A 21,985-nucleotide genomic window follows, 5' to 3' on the forward strand; every position below is an offset into this window, starting at 1 on the left:
GATAGTTACTTATGTACTCACGTAACGTTAGTAGGTTTCTAAGGATCGTCAGGGGATGGTTGGCCTTCATAAATACGTATCTAATCAGGGGGGTGATTCGTTCTCGTCGTCATACAAAAGAGGGATTAAAATTCAATAATCAGTATTGAATAACCGGCATGAAGAATCGGTTCGGGATGTGAGCCTATTTACGGGTGCGAGATTTATACAACTCTAATAGCAGCGCAGTCATTTTTTTTTGTTTTGTAATTTGTCCTAGTTTAAAACGACGACCCATTTAAATTCGAGATCCAATTTTGACCATGGTTGACCATGAATCGAAATCTATTTGATTTTGTTTTAGCTTACCGGGATATCCTTTGCGGGTTCGGGACTACAATAGATTTCACTTGTTCCTATGTGTGTGGTTAGGTTGCATATATTGAGGGGTAATTAGATTAGATAATAAATTACCAGGGAGTTTCAGCTTAATCTAGTTCCACTATTTCCACGGGGTTATTCATGAATCGTTTTTGTGCTTCGCTGATGATCGTGCCTCGGTTCGCTCCGCTGCTGCTAGCTTCCTGTAATGGGCATACATTTAGGTTCATACAGTTGAAAATCGTTAACAATGCTTGACTTACATTCATTTGAAGGTAACGCAGCTGCTCCTGCTGTCGGAGGTACCGAATTTGATCCATCGAATACGCACCGCTGTTCGCAGCGCCCGGATGGTTAACATTATTGGCCACCATTGGCCGTTGCATATGCTGTTGCTGCATCATTGGAACCTGCTGCGGTTGCATCATCATTTGGTTGTAACCCATATTGGAGTACATATTCTGCGGTGCCTCAAGTTGGTAGTACAAATCGGTCAAACTTTTGTACATCTGAAAAAGAAACCGAAGAGTATCGATCAGTTGCCATCAAGTTCTCGAGCATTTCCATCTAACGGCGCTCGGTTAGTCGTTATACCGATAGATCACCATCTTTCATCTGCCGGACGAGTTCCTGCATCAGGTATGGAATCATAGCAGCGATACTGGTCTCGTTGAAGCTGGGATTATCCTGTCGTGCTTTCATATTCAGGAGCTTAAGCAGAACATCTGTTCTGAAGCCGAAAATGTTGCTGGAAGTAACAGGACCATTCGCTGTAGGAGAAAGAATGTTGTTAGTTACATTTTGTGAGAGCACGATTTAAGATTAGGAACACGTACCTCGCCCCATCCCCATATTCATTCCCATGCCCATACCCATGCCTCCGTAGCCACCCATACCGTAATTGGTAACAGGCGGACGATTCTTCTCCTGCTCAAACTCCTCCCAAGCGGCCTTGCGTTCCTCCTCATTCAACGTTTCTTCTTCTTTGTTCTCCAGGAGCGAATCGTGCTCGTGATATTTGTAGAGTAGCTTCTCATACTTTTTCAACAGCTCGGCAAATAACCGATCCTTGGGCAGATTCGGCACCGGACGATCCTCTTCTGGTTCTATGTTGTCATAGCGGTACAACTCTTGCAGATCATTTTCCTTGTAATGCCGATCGATCTGCTGTTCGTCGATAACACGCTTCGAAATAGCCTGCTTAGTAACTTGCCGCTCGTAGATCTTCTCTTCCATTGTACCCTGAAACGGAACGGTGTCTTGAGGCCTTCAAAAGCCAGAAATGAATTCGTAGCAACTTACCATAGCTAGAAACCGGTAGATATAGCAAGGTTTGATCTGACCAAACCGATACACTCGGAATATGCTCTGAATATCATGGGAAGGGTTCCACGAAACATCAAAAATTATAACGCGATTTGCTGCCACGAGATTGATGCCCAGTCCTCCTGCTCTTGTGGAAATAAGGAACAACCTGCAAACGAATCCAGAATCTGATCCAACTGTTTGCTCTAATGCAAAACGATCATTTTACAAACCTAGCGCGGTGGTTACTATCATCATTAAACACTTTGCATGCAGCGTTTCGACTCTCGATGGCTGTGGAACCATCCAATCGGAAGTAGTCCAATCCCAACGTCCATGAGCCCTGGTATTTATCGAGTTTGCTATCCCGTTCCTCGTCATCCTTTTGGGTATTATCATCTACCAGAGACAGGAAGTGCTCAATCACATCGAGCGAGTAGAGAGATTGCGAAAAGACCAGCCTGTGGAAAATCAAAATTTTAATTTTCCTCTTCAAAGCGCAACAAAGCTCTACTTACAGCTTATCACCGATGGCTTCACATTCCTTAAGGATTTCAAACAGCACCTGCAGTTTTCCCGAATGTTCCAGGTTATCCAGCTCCTCCTCGGGAACCATAGACATCCACCACTCGGTGGGGTTTTCATTTTTCTGCTCTTGGACATCTGGAAGATCTTCCTCTGCAAACAAACATCGGTATCAATGATATTCGAACGGTAAGTGGTCCATAAAAGCTACAAAAAGCAATTAACCTTCTACATCCGGATTGTTACGGGTTCGCCGAGAGGCCGCAGCAGCAGCATCAGCTGACGAGGACTTTTTGTCGGCCTTCTTTTTCGATTTTTTGCTCTTCTTGTGGCTGCCATCGCTATCGTCACTGCTGCCCGAGCTCGATTCCGATTCCGAATCCGAGGGCGTGTCTTCAGCTTCGCTATCTTCGTCGTCCAAGAAGTCTTTCATCGAACCGATCGACTCATCGTCGGACATCATATCACGCTGGAATTAAGTATAAGACGTAGTTTTTAGGATATTTGGTGAATTGATCAGCGGCGAGAAACTGAATACTCTATTGCAGATTATTGCACAATGCAGATGCCTATATACAAAATGTTTGAGAAGAAATCCGCCAAAGCTCAGGAATTATTTTAGATTCTTCCAAAAATTTCCTTGATTTCGACATGGAAGAAGTGGAATACTTAGGGCAAATTATGGATGGTGATGGAATCAGACCAGATCCGGCAGAGACTTCAACTATCGCCACCATTTTTTTTTTTTTTTTGCTTTTTTACATGGGGGAAATCTGCCCTGAGAAAGTAACACAGGGAATGCGGGGATGACGCACCAACGACGACCCGCTAAAACCAGCCCATGCACTGCATATGAGCAATTCTATTTGAGACCCTTATCTCCCCGGAACCACCTTACGGTATTACTTCGGGGAGAGGCCAGTGCATATAGCACAACACATGTAGCAGAAGTAGCCTAGGCAAACTGCTTCTACTATGTTACAAGGGATCAGCCTCGGCAGGACTAGTCCTCTGCAGCCAACAGTTACTCTTGATCGGCGCGCCATAGGCGCTGCAATTCTAATATACACGCTCGTTCAAATCTACTCAAAAGAGAGTAACTTTGACTCACTTTTGAAGTTTCAAGTTAGCTGTCAAAAGTGAGTAACTTTATTTTATCAAAGTGAGTAACTTTTTACTCAACCATGAAAGAAAACGACCTTACTCACTTTTGAGTAAACACAAACATATTTGACTCACTTTGTAAACGTCAAAGTCTTGTGAAAATTTCGCGCGTTCGAACTGGCAAATCCTCCGTTGTGGTGGAATTTCTTCCGTCGACGTGATGTTGGACTATTTTCAAAAACAGTCGAGACAAAAGCCGAGCCGGCAGAGCAATGACAGTTAGTTTGCTTGAACCGGCGAATTCCAGATTAGTGCTGTGAAGTCAATAATCCTGATATCAAGTGAAGCGAGGTCGGAGTCAAAATGACCAAGTTTTGGTTTCGATCGAACAACCGCAAGAAAAATAATATAAACAGTAAGTTTTACCGTCGTACTTTTTATTGGACTAATTATCAATTCTTTACAGTCTAACTGGGAAAGCTACTGGCCTGGTCAAACTACATCCTCCACTCGATCCTCCATGACTTTCATCAATCCTCCAGAGATTTTAACATCCGGGGATCCATTCCAGAGCAGCGAAAATTTCAACACAAATATCATTTATTTTATTTGTTATCATGTATTATTCATATAGTTGTATAAGAGATAAAAAATATATGTCATGCTCTTTGTATATTTTTTCTTATTTTATGAATAACATAATACATTGATTTCCAAAAATATTATTTCCTGAAGTGAGTGACATCTACTCACTTTCGCAAATTTAAGATTAAACGAAGTGAGTAAGTGTTACTCCCATATTGACATTTGACAATGTTACTCTAAAGTGAGTAACGATGGTGTTACTCACTTTTGAGCAGTTCCACTTTGTTCCGAAGTGAGTCGAAATCTACTCACTTTTGAGTAGATCTGAACGAGCGTGTAATGTGAGTGACAGCCGTAGTTACTGCATTCCAGCACTCGGCATCCGCACACATTCTCTCTATTCGTGATCAAACGTCAACATCCCACCGCAAAATCGCTAGTGTTTGGAGGTGATTTTAACCTCCAACTTTCCAAATAACCTCCAAATCATCACCTCCAAGTTAGTTCTAATACCCCCCGTTGTATGAAATATGGTGGCGCGTCGATCGTCGCAAGTTTATCGTTAAACAGTCAATTATATTGTCGGGGGACGTGTCCCCTCCGAATGTAGCGAGCATGCGACCTCTCGCAACAATGAAACGGGGGCAATCGAACACGACATGCTCCGCTGTTTCCTCCACACCAGCACAATAGGGTAACGACTGTTTATTTCGTTCATAACCACTAACAGTTGGCGCCAGCGGCAAAAATTGCAGACAACAACCTTTCAAACATTCAGTTTCTCTTACCGGCCGCCGAGCGGCGACACTGATGTTTGTATTCCTCTCACTGATCGCGCTACGCTGGATTCTCAAATTTCTCAAACTTTCAACACAAGCGCATGGAAGAATGGTAGTCGGAGAGCTGTCAAAACGTATGGAAAATAATGAAAATCGTAAATTGCTCGCAATTAGGAAACTGAATAAAAAAAAGTAGTGATTAGAAATCAAGTGTAAAGTGAAAACATAACTTTTTGTGCTTAGTTCATCTTCCGTGGTGCTTTCTTTGCTTCAGGATTTCGTTTTTACTACCATTGAAAAAGAGCCATCTATTGCCTTTTCAGTTTTGAATATCGCCCTATTGGGGCACGCAGGAGATTCTGAGTGCCCGAACCTATGCAGGTACTTTATACCGTGCACCCCCGCTAATTTGAACGGTACCTCATGCAAACCATCGGGGTTCATTTTTAATTTGAACATCTAGTCACCCTAGAAACGTGTTTCTGGTTACCTCTTTCACTGTTTTGTTTTGATTCTACATTCCGTTCCACAGCGTTCCATCTCACTTTACTCTGTTCCATTACCTAAATGACGTTTGAACCATTTTTAATCTGAACGATGTGCAAATTAGCGGGGTACAGATTAAAAAGTGTTCAGATTAAATGTGGTCAAACCAACGGGGGTACCCGGTATATCATCCATGTCCTGACAGAAACTGTGTCAGATGGGGATGTCACTTCCCCATGGTTTCTTCCATAGCAATCTGACACATTTGGTATTAACCGATGGGTCCTGCTGCCAGCTTCTGTGCGTTTCCTCTTTACACGTGTCGCGGACTCCTCTAGTAATACCACCCGTCGAAAGGGGCAGCCTCAGTACGTCATCGTACATCGCATTCCATAACAGCGGGCCCATGATTGAACCTTGAGGTACTCCCGCGGTAATTCAAACGCTTTTCTACAAATTAAACACTTGTGTCGGACGGACCGAAAACCGTAAACGGCATTTTAACCGATCATTAAGGTAGCAGGATCCGTCATTGGTTTCGGAATTTTCAAAAGCAGTTTTTTCGTTCAATATCAAGAAAATTTACATCAAAATGTGTTCACTGCATTCTATTCTCCAAACACAGTGATCATATTTTCATCGAAACATTTTCAGTTTTGAACAGAAAAACTGCTTTTGAAGTTTCGATGATGACGATAATTACGATGACGGAGCGTTGAACGTTAATCCAACTTGGTGAAAAAATGAGCAAATGTTCAAATTGTTAACACTTGAAGTCTGCTAATATTGATTTTGTTTTGTTTTGATTTGTTTTTCGTCGTAAATCTTAATCGTAGTTCAGCGAAGCTGCAGCCTGGATGTTGCCGACAGTGACTACCGGACTTACGTGTACAGTTTAAAATGACACAAAAAAATTTGCACGTGCCTCCAATTTTCCATGAAATAACAACCATAGATTCATTCAATGGAGTTTTTAATAAGAACATCTCCCGCCCGTGTTCAAGAACCAGCTTAGCGGACCATCTAGACCAGTGATCCCTCCCCCCCCCCTGGGGGCAACTTTCAGGTCTATGGGGGCGAAAATAAGTAAAATGGAATTTGGGGGGGGGGGCAAAAAATACTAGAAAGGGGGCGAAAGTGGGAGAAACTGAAAACTACGATTCATTTGGAGAACAGACTCAATATAATAGGAGATTATACTCTAATAATCTGAAGATTTCACATCTAAATCTTTCCCTCTATTTGTTTGTATCTTTTAACATTTTCTATAACATTAGGATAGACACAACTTGGACACACGTTGTCAAAGACGAAATATGTTTGTGAAGCATACAGTTTTTTAAGCATAAGTGTTAAAACTCGCTATGAATTATGAATTGATAACTAAAATTTTCCCAAAACATAACATATTCAAAACTATATTATATATTTGTAGTCTGAGATAGTTTGAAAGTGTTTTTAAAGTGCTCAATTTCATTCAATTATTAAACATCTTTTAATATTGGTTCAAGTGTCTAATAAATAAATTTGGCAGCTAATGTTATGTTTATAGGATCTCGAGTTCTCATAGGTAAATTTTCGTTACTTACTTATAGTACAAACTATTAAATAAAATCAGAAAATATTGTTATCAAAAATCATTTTTTTTTCGACCAAGGAACGTTCTTACACTGCAGTGAACAAGACAAGGGAAATTTTTTTGGATTCACCAATGTTCTTTTTTAAGTTTTGGAGTTTTTGTATTTCACAAAATCTCTAACATTTGTTTTTATAATTACAAAAATGACATATATAATTAATCAAACTAATAAGTTTCGAAATTCAGAAAGTCAGCACAATTCATTTAGTGCAGTGAAAACTATGGCAGTAGCATGTAATACACTTAGGTTGTTTGCTGTTATGAATTACCAGTACATCATTTAAAAAACGATCGTTTATAGAAATTTAAGAAAATAAATCATGACGATATTATGCAGTTCTGTAGATAGATTTTGGGAAACAAGAATATTAATGAATATAATTAGATTAATTTAAACTTCAAAACCACATATATTTAACATTGTTACATCAGTTAACTCGATAACTTAACCATTCTTTGATTATTTATGGTAAAATATTAGTCTGAATGTTAGCAAAGTAGAGTCTAATACAAATATTTCAAAAACATATCAGGGGGCAATTCCAAAAAAAAATATATTAGCCTCAGGGGGGCGAAAGTCAAAAAAGTATGGGAAGCACTGATCTAGACTATGGAAGCATTGCACCAAATGTGAGAATCCAGAGGCGCGTCCACGTTCAGAACCATGGGTAGGACAAATGTTGGCAAATATTTTGTGCACAGTGAAACTTAGAAATATTTCAACCTTATGGAATCCTAGACTGGGGGTTTAAATTGACTAGATTTGAGGGGCTCAACCATTATTACCAGGGGGTTTAAGCGTCATTTTGGTCGATGTTGAGTTGAGGAATTTTTACTGCGTTTGAACGATATTTTCAGGTGGTTTGTCCGCTCAACACAAGAAATAGCATAATTCTTGGTTTGTGTGTTTTTTTTTTACTTTCATACAATTAGTATAGAATGAAAACTTCAAAGTAGATTTTCACAAAACTAGTTTTATCTTTCACTGACACCCCTTTGCTTCCAAACTCCTTCATTTTTAATGCCAGTCGTTACCACAAGACTAAAAAGGATTTCCGTCTTTACTGGACTAGATAAGACTGAGTGCCTTGAAAAATAGGAAACGGAGACATGAAAAGAATCATACGGTGATCGAAAAGAGACCAAACAGGAACCAAGAAAAAAAATGAAACCTTATAAGAACCATGAGATGAAAGTTTTATTCTTCATAGTGTCAGAGCAGACTGTTCAAGACTTGACACATTTTTAGAATTACTTAATTTTCTCTAGGAATTCTACCTTAATTTTTTTCAGATAAAATATTCAGATATTACTCCAGAAATTTCTAAGGGAGTTTGACGAATTTTCCTAGAGAATTTCTCCAAGAATTTTGTTTTGGATGCCTCAAGAATTCAACCTGGATTTACCGAAGGATAACCACAGAAATGAAATTTCTCCAAAGATTATTTCAGGAATCATCAGAATTCCTACAAAAAATCTTTGTGAAAGAAAGTCCAAACTTCTCTAAGATTTTATGCAGTGATTAATCCATCTATTTCCTTGAGACATCCTGCAAGGTATCCGGTCAAAACATCTTCTTCAATTGAATGAATAAATTCTCCAGAAATGCCGCCAAACTTCTTAAGTTTATGCAGAAATTCCTCCTGTAACACTTTGAGATTTTCTCAAGTAAGCCTTGAAAGTTTTTTTTTTAAAGAATGTGTCCAGGGAAAGGCCAAGAAAAATTTTCTGAAGAATAAATCCATGAAACAAGTGGGAGCTTGAAAGTCACTTTGTAATGATCTCTGAAATAACACCAGGACTCTTGAGAAAGTTTTAGAAGATTTCCTAGATAATTTGCTAAGATAATCTAAATAATCAATCGAGTCACGGGATAGTACTTCGCAGGGTTTTTTAAAGAAATTTCTCGAAAGGCATTGGACATAATCTCTATAGAGATTTAATGTAGGAATAATCGGCGGAATTATTTGGATACTTGTTGGAGTACCTATCGGCTGGTGTGAAATCTTAAATAACCTTATGAAATTGCAAGGGATTTTTTTGGGAAACTTTTTAAAAAATGATCGGAAAAAACTGCAGGAGTAATAGTTGGATGAAATGCTAGAGAAACTCCTTGAAAACAATAGATTTTTTCGAAGAACCTTTTGAAGAATTTTGGATTTCTGGGAGGAATCTTAGGGACATCTTCTGGAATAACAACTGGAGAATTCAGTTAAAGGATTAGTAAAAAAATATCTGGTGAAAATTCTAAGACAGTTTTGGGAAAGAAAATCAAGGTAATACATGAAGAAACTACTGGAGGTAATAGCTTTGGAGTTCTCAAGAATTTCCTGGAGTAAATACTGGAGATTTTTTTCTGAGCATCCTTTCAAAAATCTCTGGAAGCATTTCTGGGAGAATCGGTAGAGATATATCTAGAAGAGTTTCTGGAGAGATCTTTGTGTGAGATCCTAAAATCTAAATAAAATCACTATGATAATTCCTGAAGCTTTTCCTCGGAGAATCGGAGACAAAATTCTTTAAGAGCCTGATGAACCCTGTGAAGGTTTCTTAGTAGCCTGTGCAATTTTGCATTACGATTCAATGCGAGTAGAATTAAAAATTTATTATACAAATTTGACAAAAATAGATCAAACTGCTCATCATTACAACCAGTGATAACAAATTGATAAACAGCCAATATTCTGTTAATTTGTGTAGTTTTTTGTCTTTGTTCCAAATCAAATTCACAGCAAAAGTTTTCAGAAGAAACTGAAGATTCTTGAAAAATGTTCCATCACGCTGAAACTTTATCAAATATTTCACTGGAACTTCTTCAACAATCTTGAAAAAAAAGATTTTCAGAAATCGTAATAATCTGTTCTGAATATTTTTTTATAAATGTCATAAATATTAGTGGGAATTTCATCATATCATTTTCCAGAAACTAACGGTGGGAGTTCTATAGGAATAGTCTTAAAAACCGTCAAGAAATTCAGAAATGCTTTGATAGAATATATCAAGAGTGATCGCATTTTCAGAAATCCATTTCGCCATCACACGATGAGACTGGTCTTAGAGTAATCCATTACTTCATCCAGAGATTGTTCAACAAATTACTATGGACGCTCATGACAATTTGTCTCAGAACATTTTCAGGGTTTTCCGTAGATATTTTTAAGAAACCATTAATGTATTCATTCAGTAATGTCATGGAGGATTGCTTCATTTGTTTTTCTAATGGTTAAAGAAGTTTCTTGTAACAATTCTTCTTATTTCGTTCTTCACACAAATTCAAGCTTTCCGATGATTACATTTTTTTTTTGTCGAATCGTGGGTAGGACAATTCTTTGACTGTCCTACCCAGGTATTTTTGTGCGTAGTACATGTCCTACCTGTCCTACCCACTTCCCGCGCCACTGTGAGAATCAAAGATCATCAGTGCAATAAATAATGCAGTTAAGCAAATTATATCTGAGTTCAATTTACTTTGACTACCGCCGTGCAAGGTGACATTGGGCCTAGGGGGTGACTTTGACCGCCTCTTTCGATACATCTCATGGCTAGTAAACTCAAAATAATCCAAACGTCATTGTTACGTGGAAACATACGTGGTTTTTTCCATCGCACTTTTCACGTAGCTCTTACGGGAATCATAGGTGACACAGAATGAACCGATGAACCCATGAACTAGTGTCATTCTATCGGAGAGCCGCGTAAGAGCTACGTGAAATTTTCGTATGATTCGCCAAGGGAATTGGTGGAAGCTAAATAAAACTTCCAGTACATTTCAACTAAAATCGGTATAGATGCAATCTGCTTAGCTTTGCACTGTTTTCTGAATATGCATAATTTTGCAATATAATGATATGGAACTAAAGTGAATAATATGCAACTTTTATTAGCTGTTCGAAAGAGATCAAACATTTTCGTCACGGAACACTGAGTTTTCATGTCATTGCTATAGAAATTGATAGTTGGGTGTGAATTTCGGGAATTTCGAGAATCGATTCTTCTGCCAGATGTTTATAGGTGTCCTTCCTGTTTCAATGAAAGAATGTGATAAATGAAGTAAATCAATAATAAAAACGCATAGATGGATAATTTACACACGTTTGAATTTCGGCGAGGAAAACATCCTCGTCTAACTCCAGACTACCAAAGCCGCTTGTCAGTCCAATTTCGACCCATGTCGGTAGATGCGATGCAATTGTTATCTTAAAACAATACAATTTTCTTCAATATTAGATTATCAGCGACAAGAACAAAATTTACCTTTAGATTAATCTAATTAATAATATATGAAATAGCTAACTCCGCTTACTCTTGAAGTTTGTTGTTGACTGACGCCATCATAACACAGAATGAACCATATAATGAATACTTTCAAGATGAATCAATCCATGTACGAAATTTCCACGTAAGCTTGATAGGTTAACCACAGTAAGAATGACCGAAGCTACATTTAATGTTTACCTATGATTCGGTGATTGTTACCTTAGTCAGGTGAAGTCAAGAAAAATTCATTTTTACGAATCTACGTGATTTTTCACGCAGCTATGACGTTTGGATTATTTTGAGTGTAGGAACGTTAAAAAAAAACTTATATAAGACTATCTATTGGCTTTTTATAACGTATTCTTGAAACTAGGCACATTGTTTCTATTTTTATGGCATTAGCTTGCTGTAAAAATATTGGCTAAAAGTTACCCTTATGGCCCAATGTCACCCCGCACGACGGTACCTTGATTTTGAAAAAATTGATGAAAATCAACGAGAAACAACATGATGTGAACTATAATATTTGATTAAATACACTGGAATGTCACCTACTCTCCACTAATGCAATTTGTAGAACGTACGAAGAAAACACGTAACAACTACCGGACACACCAGTGAAATAGAAGAAGCTCGTGAGTTCATGCGTTCATTCATCGTCACCTATGATTCTCGTAAGTGCTACGTGAAAAGTGCGATGGAAAAAAAAACTTGACGTGTGGATTATTTTGAGTGTAGAAGCTTAGGTACACAACCGCACCGGTACCTTGAGGCGGTGAATCACGTGTGCTATTGCTTCCCAGCTTTAACGCTGTTTAACGGTTTCTTCACATCCAGAGTGACAACCGCGCAGTAACGGATGCGCTCCTTTTATGCTCGATTGCCACCTCAGCTGTCTGAACGACCGACTGGATGACGTCCAAAGTAGATTTACCTTTTCTGAATCCAAACTGGTTGTTGGACAGGCCGTCCGCACTCTCCGTATACGGTACTAGTCTGTTGAGAATCAACCTCTCCAATAACTTGCCCGTCGTATCCAGTAGACAGATAGGTCTATACGCCGACGGGTCACCTGGTGGTTTCCCCGCCTTTGGTAGTAGCACCAATTTCTGTCGCTTCCATACATCCGGGGAGATTCCTTGATCAATGCAGCGTTGCATCGTGGTTCTGAACATGTCTGGATCCGCGTTCACTGCTGCTTTTAAGGCAACATTTGGGATACCATCGGGTCCCGGTGCCATGTTTGACGCGAATGATTTCACGACTTCGGCCAGCTCTTCATTCGTCACTCTCGCCACTTCTTCTCCTTCATCTGCCGCATACGGCGCTGGGGGGCATGAGCTTGTGGGATGGTGCGGGAAGAATACATCGATTATCGATCGCAGCATCTCGGGCGACTTCACTTGGGGCGCTATGGCACCTTTGGTCTTAGCCATTACCACTCTATAGGGGTCCCCCCATGGACTCGAATTGGCACTCTCGCATAGACTATCAAAGCATGCCCGTTTTCGAGTCTTGATTTCCTTTTTGAGAGCAAACTTTCCCTCTCTGAATGCTGCACCGCGTTCTTCTCTTTGTGCTTCTGTGGGTGCGCGCTGCATTCTTCGTCTATCCCGAAGGCAGATTGCTCGAAGATTTGCAATTGATTCGCACCACCAGTACACCGGCGGCCTGTTCTCTCTAGGAGGGGCTTTTCTCGGCATGGAAGCATCACACGCTCGTGATATCACATTAACTAGCTCTTCACCGTTTAGGTCCAGAGTGTTCCGTTCGCGCCCCAGGGCATTAGTGAATACTTCGCCGTCGAAGCGCGCTGTTTTCCATCCTCGGGATTGGGTCGAGTTACATTGCGCTGCCTTCCACCCGCCTGGTATTATACTATAGTGAATCGCCACCATGCCATCGCTTCAAGATGTTTCATCACTCCGTTTATACCTAGGAGCTGAATACCGTTGGCGCTTTTAAACTACAATCTGAAATTGGGAATCAGCGGATGCGTCAAATTACGGAATGATCAGTGAAACCGATTGCACATGCGTCGAGAAGTTTCACACCCACTGAATCCAACTACAGTCAAATCGAGAGAGAAGGACATGCGCAGATCTTCGCAGTAACGCGGTTTCACCGGATGATCATTTCGTTTTGTAAACGGACCACAAGCCTTTACTAGCGATTTTTTGTTCCAAAAAAGCCATTTCACTGCACACAGCCAACAGGCTACATCAATGGGCATTGACTCTGCTTCTGTATGACTTTAGTATTAACCTTAGTAAGGACCTTGGGTCAGCCATAGTGGTAATTCACTTATAATTGACCAAGAAGAGTCACAGGTATTCAAAATCATGCATAATGAGCCGTCGCATGCCTAGTTTTGGTACACAAACTTAAATATCGCACAGTACGGGTATCTTCGGTGGACATTCTTGTGTTATTTTGGTAGTAAAGATGAACCAAAGTGGTAATTTATCTATAATTGAACTAGAAGAGCCATAGGTATTAAAATCATGAAGAATGAGCCGTCGCATGCCTAGTTTTGGAACCGGGTACGAATAACTAAGTTATTTGAGAATCTCTATTTACAGTCCACGTGAATACCTATTCAGCAATATGAGGACGGTTCTGATTACTTGTTTAGTTACGAAACTACAGGTCGTCAAAGTAAGGGTCTCTAAAGGGACTTTTTTTCAGATTTAGCAGGTTCCCGGTGTCCAAAGTGGCTAAATCCGGATCTCGGAAGGGTTTCTGAAACTAGATATATGTGCCTTTCATTTAAGCCCAACTGCACTAGATTCGGCCACACACTGATTTTTTGCGAGCTGTTTGAATTTTCGGGTCGAAAACAACCCTAAGTCACAATTTGTAACTTTTTGTTAGAGACTAAGGAAGGCAATATCTATTGATTTATTGTACTTCTCATTCAGGATAAGGATGGGAGTATCTTGACGGACAAGCGTGAGGTGTTCGAAAGGTGGAAGCAGCACTTCGACGAACACCTGAATGGCGCTGAGAGCACAGGCAATGAAGGTCGAGATAACGGAGGAAATGCCTTTGTCAGTACTTCGACGATGGAAACCAACCAGCCCCACCTTGAGGGAAATTAAGGATGCTATTCACCAGCTCAAGAACAATAAAGCTGCTGGCCAGGATAGTATCGGAGCTGAACTCATAAAGATGGGCCCAGAGAGGCTGCCATTTGTCTGCACCGGCTGATAGGCACAATCTGGGAAACAGAACAGCTACCGGAGGAGTGGAAGGAAGGGGTAATATGCCCTATCCACAAGAAAGGCGACAAGTTAAATTGTGAGAACTTTCGAGCGATCACCATTCTAAATGCGGCCTACAAAGTATTATCCCAGATCATCTTCCGTCGTCTGTCACCTGTAGCAAACGAGTTCGTGGGATCAAGCCGGGAATGCCGGACAGCAAACCAGCAAAGATGGTTTTCGCAACGAATCCGGTTGGTACAAGAAGGCGTGGAGCGCAGCGAGCTAGGTGGGCGGATCAAGTGCACAGCGATTTGGCGAGCGTGGGACAGTACCGAAAATGGAGAGATTTGGCCACGAATCGAGAATTGTGGAGTGAAATTGTTGATTCAGTGTTATTTGTTTAGATATTGATGTTAACTAAAAATAAATAGCTTTCAAAAAACTCAACTGTCGAACTGAATCAAATGTGCCAAGAATATGATCCCGCTCTCTACTAGAATAATCTTAAGGAAACACTGAGAGATTCTTTGAGGTGAACTTAAGAGAATTTTCTTTAAAGTATATCTTGAGGAATTTATGTTAGAATTTCTGGAGAAATCTTAAGATGAATTTCAGGAGAGACCCCTGGGAGAGTCCCTAAATATATGCCAGAAGTAATCACTGAAGGGATATTGTTTGTACAAGTTTTTGCATATGGTCTAGGAAAGTCCATCTAGATGACCTTCAGATCTCTTCCGAAAAAGTTTGCCGTGCTTACCTTCTTCTGCTGCATGTACTCATAGCGATCGCTGTTGTAACGAAGAACGCGCGGATGCGTCCAGATTCGCTGCAAATTCTGGAAATCGGAGAACAAAACCGAAGCCCGTTTGCTTTCCTCATTGTTTTGCTTGCGGGCTTGCGTCTCCATATAATACTGTTCAGGAAAGATAAAAGGATGTTATCATAACTTGTCACGACAATCTCATAACACATCCGGACATCTACCTTATAAAGCGTGCACTGCAACGGGGTCAGTCTGATCGACACTACAAACTCGAGCTTCGGGGGCAAGAACGGAGCCAGCACCGCGTAATCCCGCCGTTGCACGCATCCATCCAGCAGTTTGTGCAACACGTGAGCTCGTTTTCTCATCAGCTGAATATCGTACGGTGTCGAATCGGTGTACTGTCCATTCGTGATGGGATTCACAAAGCGGTTCATGTATTCGTTGTACGTTCCGAGAAGTTTGGGCTTCACGAACTGCACCATACAGTAGTCTGGTAGAGGGGAGGAATATGGGAATCATAAGTTACAGTTGCTTAAAACGACGAACCACGCTTCTTACATTCTTTCATGTTGTTCTGAATAGGCGTTCCGGTCAATACGATTCTCCGCAAGGTTCTGATTCTGTTGACCGCTTTCGATAGTGACGTTTTCTCATTCTTCAGCAGATGACCTTCGTCGCAAATAATTAGATCCGGACCGGGATCGATCAATGACGTTTGCAGCGATTCTCGAACCTTTTTCCTAATCCGACCGGTTGTCTGATTCGATAGGTTTCGGAACATGTCGTACCCCAGGATCATGACACCACCCTCGTTGTGCCATTCCATCAGCTGATTGGCGCGAATAACGTTGTTCTTGTATCTAATTAAAAGTGAGAGAATCAATAAATGTTAAAATCATACAATGAAAGCGTATCATAGCATAAATTGACTGTTACAGTCAGTTTGTCACGGAATAGCATTTGTTGACATGTACAGTACATGTCAACAATTGCTATTCCGCGATTGATCGGAACCGATAAAAATTTCACTTTGAAGCAAATGAATAAAAGATGGGATTTTCCACTTATCTTCAAAGTGCACGTTTCTGCAACTCTCAAATTCTAGTTCAAAAACGGTGTCAAGTCCTTATAGTCAGTTAGGATAGGGAATGATATAAGTGTGTGGTGAATGTTGCTAATAGAGACCGAGAATGTTCATCTCCAAGGGAAGGAAGATCTGGGAGTCACCATTGGTTGGTGAAGCGATCCGTAGAAAGGGAAGAACTTTTTTGGCGGTTCAATTTGATTGCTGTTCTGCGCGAACTCTACTATTGGAACTATTGGAACCAGAGGCGTCGCGTCCACATGTGCAACATGTGCACTGCACAGGTGGCAAATCGTTCATCATAACAACCTACAATTTCTACTATTATTGAAGTACGATTCTTTAATTCTCTCAATTAAATTTAGCCTATTTCAATTATCTTTATTATTGAGCATCGCAATTTTCACCTTTCAAAATATTTGTTGTTATATTTTTGCTATTCAAATTAAATGCAAAAGCTGGTTGGTGCGGCGCGAGATCTGTGCCCTAATTTTCCCTACGCGCTCAGTGCGATGCATGCTACGCAACACTTTGTTCCACGCTACACGTTGCTGCTGTGACGATGAAACCCAACGTGTGCACTCTCATCGGGAGACGTGTTGCCTTTCGTCGTACACACAATTCTGTATATGTGGTAGAATGTTTTTGCACTACAAATGCCAGTGTGTAAGTAGCCAAAGCGTCAACTCTGGCCGGTGCACAGTCTTACCGCATCAATCTGTGCGAGCGTGCGGTGGGGAGACAAGAGACAAATCAATCCACGAGAGAGATCCATTTTGCTTGCTCTCTTTTTTCCTTCGCGCTTTCAACATCACCACGCTTGTGGTGTGGAGTACTGGCGTGATTTTTTAGACGGTTGACGGTAAGAAGTTTCTGTAAGTTTGAGACTCAGGGCCCGCGCGTTTATTTTTGTACAATACTGGTTAAGAACCTCGCTTCCAGCATACAGTATTAGCGCGGTGGTACTTGTGATGGTCAATCAGAAGACAATCAGAAAATGAATTCAAAAGCGGTCGTGCCCTCCGTATCGTCATCGTCAGTATAACGATTGTGGTGTGGTTTAAAAGCGAGCAATTTTCTTTATGCGTGCACCAAGTACACGAAGCGAACGATCTTGTATTAATTCTATATAAAAATATGTGGGTTATGATCACTAACTCTATATTGCAATATTAGTTAGAATTCAGTGCTTTATAAATCGAAACTGATGACCCGCAAAATTTGAATTATTTTCATATGTAATTTTACAATTTCCCCATAATGATGACTAATCTTTAAAATAGAAAAAGTGAAAAAATAAAACTAAACAACCCGATTAGCATCTGCAATCATAAATGTTTTTAATCAACTGAAAGACCAGAAAAAAAAAATTTGAAAACGAAGGTTAGTAAAGATTGATTATACATTTTATTACCTTAGAAAAAAATGGTTTAAATCCAAGGTGTACCTAATAATGACATATATAATGACACTAATGTTGTTTCCGTTTTTAGAAACTGGGTCGGTTATCAGCACATAAATAAACCAACGTCAAGCAAATTGTAGTTCGGTCGAACTTGAATCGGGTTGGTGTTCAAGGTTCAAAAACGAATTCGACATAAATTAGAAGTGCACAGGTTGATAATTCAATACAGTACCAGATTAACGGCCTAACTGACAAATGTAAACAAACTGAGTTTTATTCACCTAACACTTTACTTGATAAATTACAATCATATAATTCACATCTGTACCTTAAAAATAACGTTTTTCACGAAATAAGTGAGAAAAACATAAAGGCGCATTTGATATTCTCTTTCGATACAAACTCTGATGTCAATTTCGCCCAACTTCCCCCCTTGCGGTAACCGGGCGCATTTGAGATTGAGTGTGGCAGCAGGGCGCATTTAAAACTGAGTGTGCAGAAGGTCGATAGTGAAGAAGGTGCGTGTGAAAGAGCGTAGCAAAACGGCGAAGCTGATGATTGTCAAACCAGAAGGAAGAGGTCAAAAGGCGCAATCGCTGCTGTCAAACTGAAGGAGACGAAAAACCGAGGGGCGCAACAATTCTAAATTTTGATGAATGGCGCATGATGGATTTTTATTTATTTTAACATGTTATTCATAATATGTAAATAAATTAAATGTTTTGCTGCAAAAGTAATATTGTAACGGATCCTACAAAAATGCATCATGCGATTAAATTGATCGGAAACATAATATAGAATTATAATTACATCCGCTGAACTTCAAATCTGTTTTTCTGAGAATGTATTAGGCTTCACATTCGCCCTAATTCTGACTATGTATTGAATTAGGCCACGCGACGCCTCTGATTGGAACACACAGAAATAACTAATGATCCAATAGCTGCTCACAGGGTCTTGTGTTTTTAATATAAAGAATTATTTTAACAAATATAAATAATGTCAGGTGACCTCATTTGAAAGTTGTGGATGGTGCTAGGGGAACTGGGGGTAAAATGAACACCCTAAGCAATTTTCATATTTTCTTGCTTATGAAGCTGTCAGATTCTATTTCAATTGCTCAGAATTGAAGAAGGATGTTTATGCAATGTAAAAAAGTTGAAATATTGTGATGGAAATAGAATTTTATCAACATTATTATAATTTTGAAAATTTCCTTTCACAGAGTCAATGTTCCGAACATGTGGGTAAAATGAACATGTAACGGGGGTAATATGAACAGGGAGCGGGCCATTTGGCATAAGGTCATTTGGCATAACGCCATTTGGCATAACGGTCATTTGGCATAACGGACATTTGGCATAATTTTTGATTAAGTGAAAGATGAGGGTCATTTGGCATAACGGACATTTGGCATAATTTCAATTTATTTTCTGTACATACTTAAATTGGAGATTTTAGCATTTTATTACTGTTTCATTTTAGTAACAGCTGAATCTGTTCTATAATAATTTATTTATTCTCTTCTCCGGCAAGCCGTCGAAGAAGCACAACAAGTGCGGTATGAATTCATCAGAAGATTCCGGTTAAATCATACCACCGAATTCAATCGGATTGTAAACTTTGTAGATGTATTTTATACGACTTATGTTGACTTCCAATGATCTCGCTTACTAATAGATGAAATACCGATAAAGGAAAAATGGTGAATTTCTTTCAGATTTTATATGCTCAGGTGATGACTTTTGTGAATTGAGCATGTGTGAATATTCAATAAATATGGATTTCTCTCATTTCTTCTATTAGTAATCGATTTTGAACGAGATAGAAAATATTGCTACGTGCGTTTGAAATGCAAAAAATGGCAATTTATCAATACGATATTTTTGATAAAGCTGTAGATGAATTAAAACTATGTGTTGGTCACAGAAGACTATTATTGTTCTTGGAGAATTGTCACTTCTTCTTCTTGGCATTACGTCCTCACTGGGACAGAGCCTGTTTCTCAGTTGGGATTCAGCATGGCTTTGCTTTGTAGCCACGAACTCTAGCCACTCGGCTAAGGAAGGCCCCAGGGAGAAGGAGAATTGTCACGTGATCACTCATTCTGAATTGGCTTGTTTAGGGATATCCTGCTTTTTGCAAATTCTGATTCTACGTTAAAAGCTGAGCCAGAATCCAAAGTTTCATAATTTTCCGAGCCCGGGAACTATTTTTAAAACACGTCTGAACTTAGTATGGAAATTGCGTTTGAATCACCCCTCGGCATATTTTACTTCGGGACGAGCTGTCATTATGTAAATTTGAATGTCATTGAGTCGACGGATTGAAATCTTTTTCAATCATTTAGTATATCAAAATTAAGGTAGTAAAGCGCAATTAAATCGTGTAACACTTACAAAAATGTGCTCTTTCGATCAAGCTACAAAAAACCGTGTATTTTTCATCACTAAACAACCCAATTGATTATAATCTAGAATGCGATGTCGCATCACTGCTTTTGGTTGCCAAATCAAAGTGATATTGATAGCTCGCAACTCATATTAATAGTTTATGTAAATCAGCCATACGCTGTTACGTCTGATATTGAGCAACTCTGATCATTTGCTACAACTTTGCTGAACATACCAACTCACGATTCGTTAAAATAAAGAAGTTGGCCTATACCTACTTCAATCTTGTAACCATCGTAAAAAAAATTTGATGCGTACACTTTGTAGTACTGAAAATTCGGTGTCCGGCCACTTGGCCGAATGCTGTTTGGCTGAATCATGAAAATAAAAATCAAATAACACCACCTCTGATATGTAGGTTTCATTAGTGTGACCCAATAACTGATAAGCTAATTAATTTGTTGTTTTTCATAATGTGACGGGACGTAATTTTTTGTCACTCCATAAGAGCTCTAAGAGAATGATAATATCGACCCGTTAATTCAGGACGAAGTTGTGAACTCCTCACATTGCGTCACGACTCTGAGGTGACGGTTAATTCGCCTCTGGACTACCAAAGGTGTAATAAGGTTTCAAGTTTTTTATTGATTTCATCAGATTTTTTTTCCTTATTTTGCACATAGCCTATTCATTCGAGTTATACTATTTAAAATAGTTCAGCTTATATTTTAATTGGGAATTTTACCTTCTTTAAATCATCGGAAGTTCTTTGTAGTTGTACTGATACAACTATTATATGCATTACACTTGCCTAAATTTTCATAAGAGATTTTTCCTTCTTTTGATCATAGGCTGTTCTTTTAAGAGTGAAGTATTTTTCATAGTTATTCATGTTAAAGCTTGTAATAAGGGTATCACCCCAGGAGTAAAACGAGTTTTCGAGGATTCTACAAATATTTTTGAAAAATTTAGACATTTTTCTGGAAGTTGGATTTGTAAAATTGCATGTTGTGGGTCACTCCTATCCGCCCTTGACGAATTTTTTCCAATTTGTTTACAAATACTCATAAAAGGCACCGTGGGGTTGTTTTGCCTCAAGGGTGTATATTACCCCAGATTCCCTTACGTCTTATTCAAAACACATTTATTTACCTCAACTTGGGTGAGTGTCATTCTCCTCCTGCTTGCGTATAGCAATAAACAACTCGGGGAATATTTAAGTCAAAGAAACCAAGACTTGTGGTTGCTAGAGCTATGACATATATTACTTAGTACGATCCGAGGGATCAAAACAACCAGATCGAGCAAAAGGACGAATAAGTCCTCAACCTTTGTGGTTACTGTCAAAATCTAACTACAAACATCTGCAGGTGGCTATCACCGCTAGCAGAGAAGTGAATAACTGCTTACATTTAGGATGTTCTTCTTTCAGCACGAAATGTTTCTTGAAATACTACTAAAAAGCTAATGATGTGTATGTCAATGATGGTGTAACCTTTTTTATGAATAAGCTGAATAAATTCTTTGAAATTCATTATAAATCCATGCTAGTTCCCTTTTGTTTTCAATTTCGGCCGAACGGCATTCGGTCAAATGACATTCGACCAAATGACATTCGGCCAAATGACCAGGAACCGAAAATTCTGAACATATTATCAGAAATCAATAAATCGAGACGAAAACCTCATGTCCGCCTAAATTAGCTTCCTGGACCAGTGTGCACTGGTTGATCGGGTTCGTTGGAACACGAAATGTTATTTAAAAGATAATTGTAGTAGCAATGTTGCTGCATTTTTTTCTTCTGTTTTACAAAGTCATTACTTTGTTTTCAATTTTTAATTTCACATTAAGAAATATTGCGCCACTGATTGACACCCTAGTTCATCTTCTGTTATCCTGTTTAGTCATGATATTTATCTAGAGATTTACCCTTCTTTTAAACATAAGGTATTCTTTCGAGGGTTATTGCTATAGCGATTCGACGCGTTATTTTGTTATATAGGAATTTGCCCTTCTTTTTAACATGACTTTTTCTTTTGCGTAATATTACAACATTTTTTTCACATAGAAAAGGAATGTCTGAATATACCA

At 39.3% G+C, this 21,985-nt stretch overlaps 1 protein-coding gene across 4 annotated transcripts in view; it reads right to left on the reverse strand.

The window, feature by feature from the left end:
• LOC5568570 (transcriptional regulator ATRX homolog) overlaps window positions 1-21,985 on the reverse strand; it is a 52,278-nt gene that overhangs the window by 425 nt on the left and 29,868 nt on the right. Inside the window, exons 5-16 of one of the 4 annotated variants that reach the window (XR_002501264.1) lie at window positions 15,571-15,872; window positions 15,231-15,502; window positions 15,004-15,159; window positions 2,416-2,659; window positions 2,184-2,343; window positions 1,899-2,126; window positions 1,663-1,834; window positions 1,197-1,602; window positions 955-1,130; window positions 624-869; window positions 454-563; window positions 349-395 (exon numbers count right to left, since the gene is read on the reverse strand). Coding sequence is in view for 3 of the 4 variants with exons in the window: in XM_021849732.1 (XP_021705424.1) it covers window positions 468-563; window positions 624-869; window positions 955-1,130; window positions 1,197-1,602; window positions 1,663-1,834; window positions 1,899-2,126; window positions 2,184-2,343; window positions 2,416-2,659; window positions 15,004-15,159; window positions 15,231-15,502; window positions 15,571-15,872 (2,458 nt within the window). In the remaining variant the exon portion in view is untranslated. Of the gene's footprint in view, window positions 1-16; window positions 564-623; window positions 870-954; window positions 1,131-1,196; window positions 1,603-1,662; window positions 1,835-1,898; window positions 2,127-2,183; window positions 2,344-2,415; window positions 2,660-15,003; window positions 15,160-15,230; window positions 15,503-15,570; window positions 15,873-21,985 lie in introns of those variants that run through there. The other 3 variants (XM_021849731.1, XM_021849732.1, XM_021849730.1) reach the window with 3 other exon arrangements.

Source organism: Aedes aegypti, chromosome 3 (genome assembly GCF_002204515.2).
Source record: "Aedes aegypti strain LVP_AGWG chromosome 3, AaegL5.0 Primary Assembly, whole genome shotgun sequence".
NCBI lineage: Eukaryota > Metazoa > Arthropoda > Insecta > Diptera > Culicidae > Aedes > Aedes aegypti.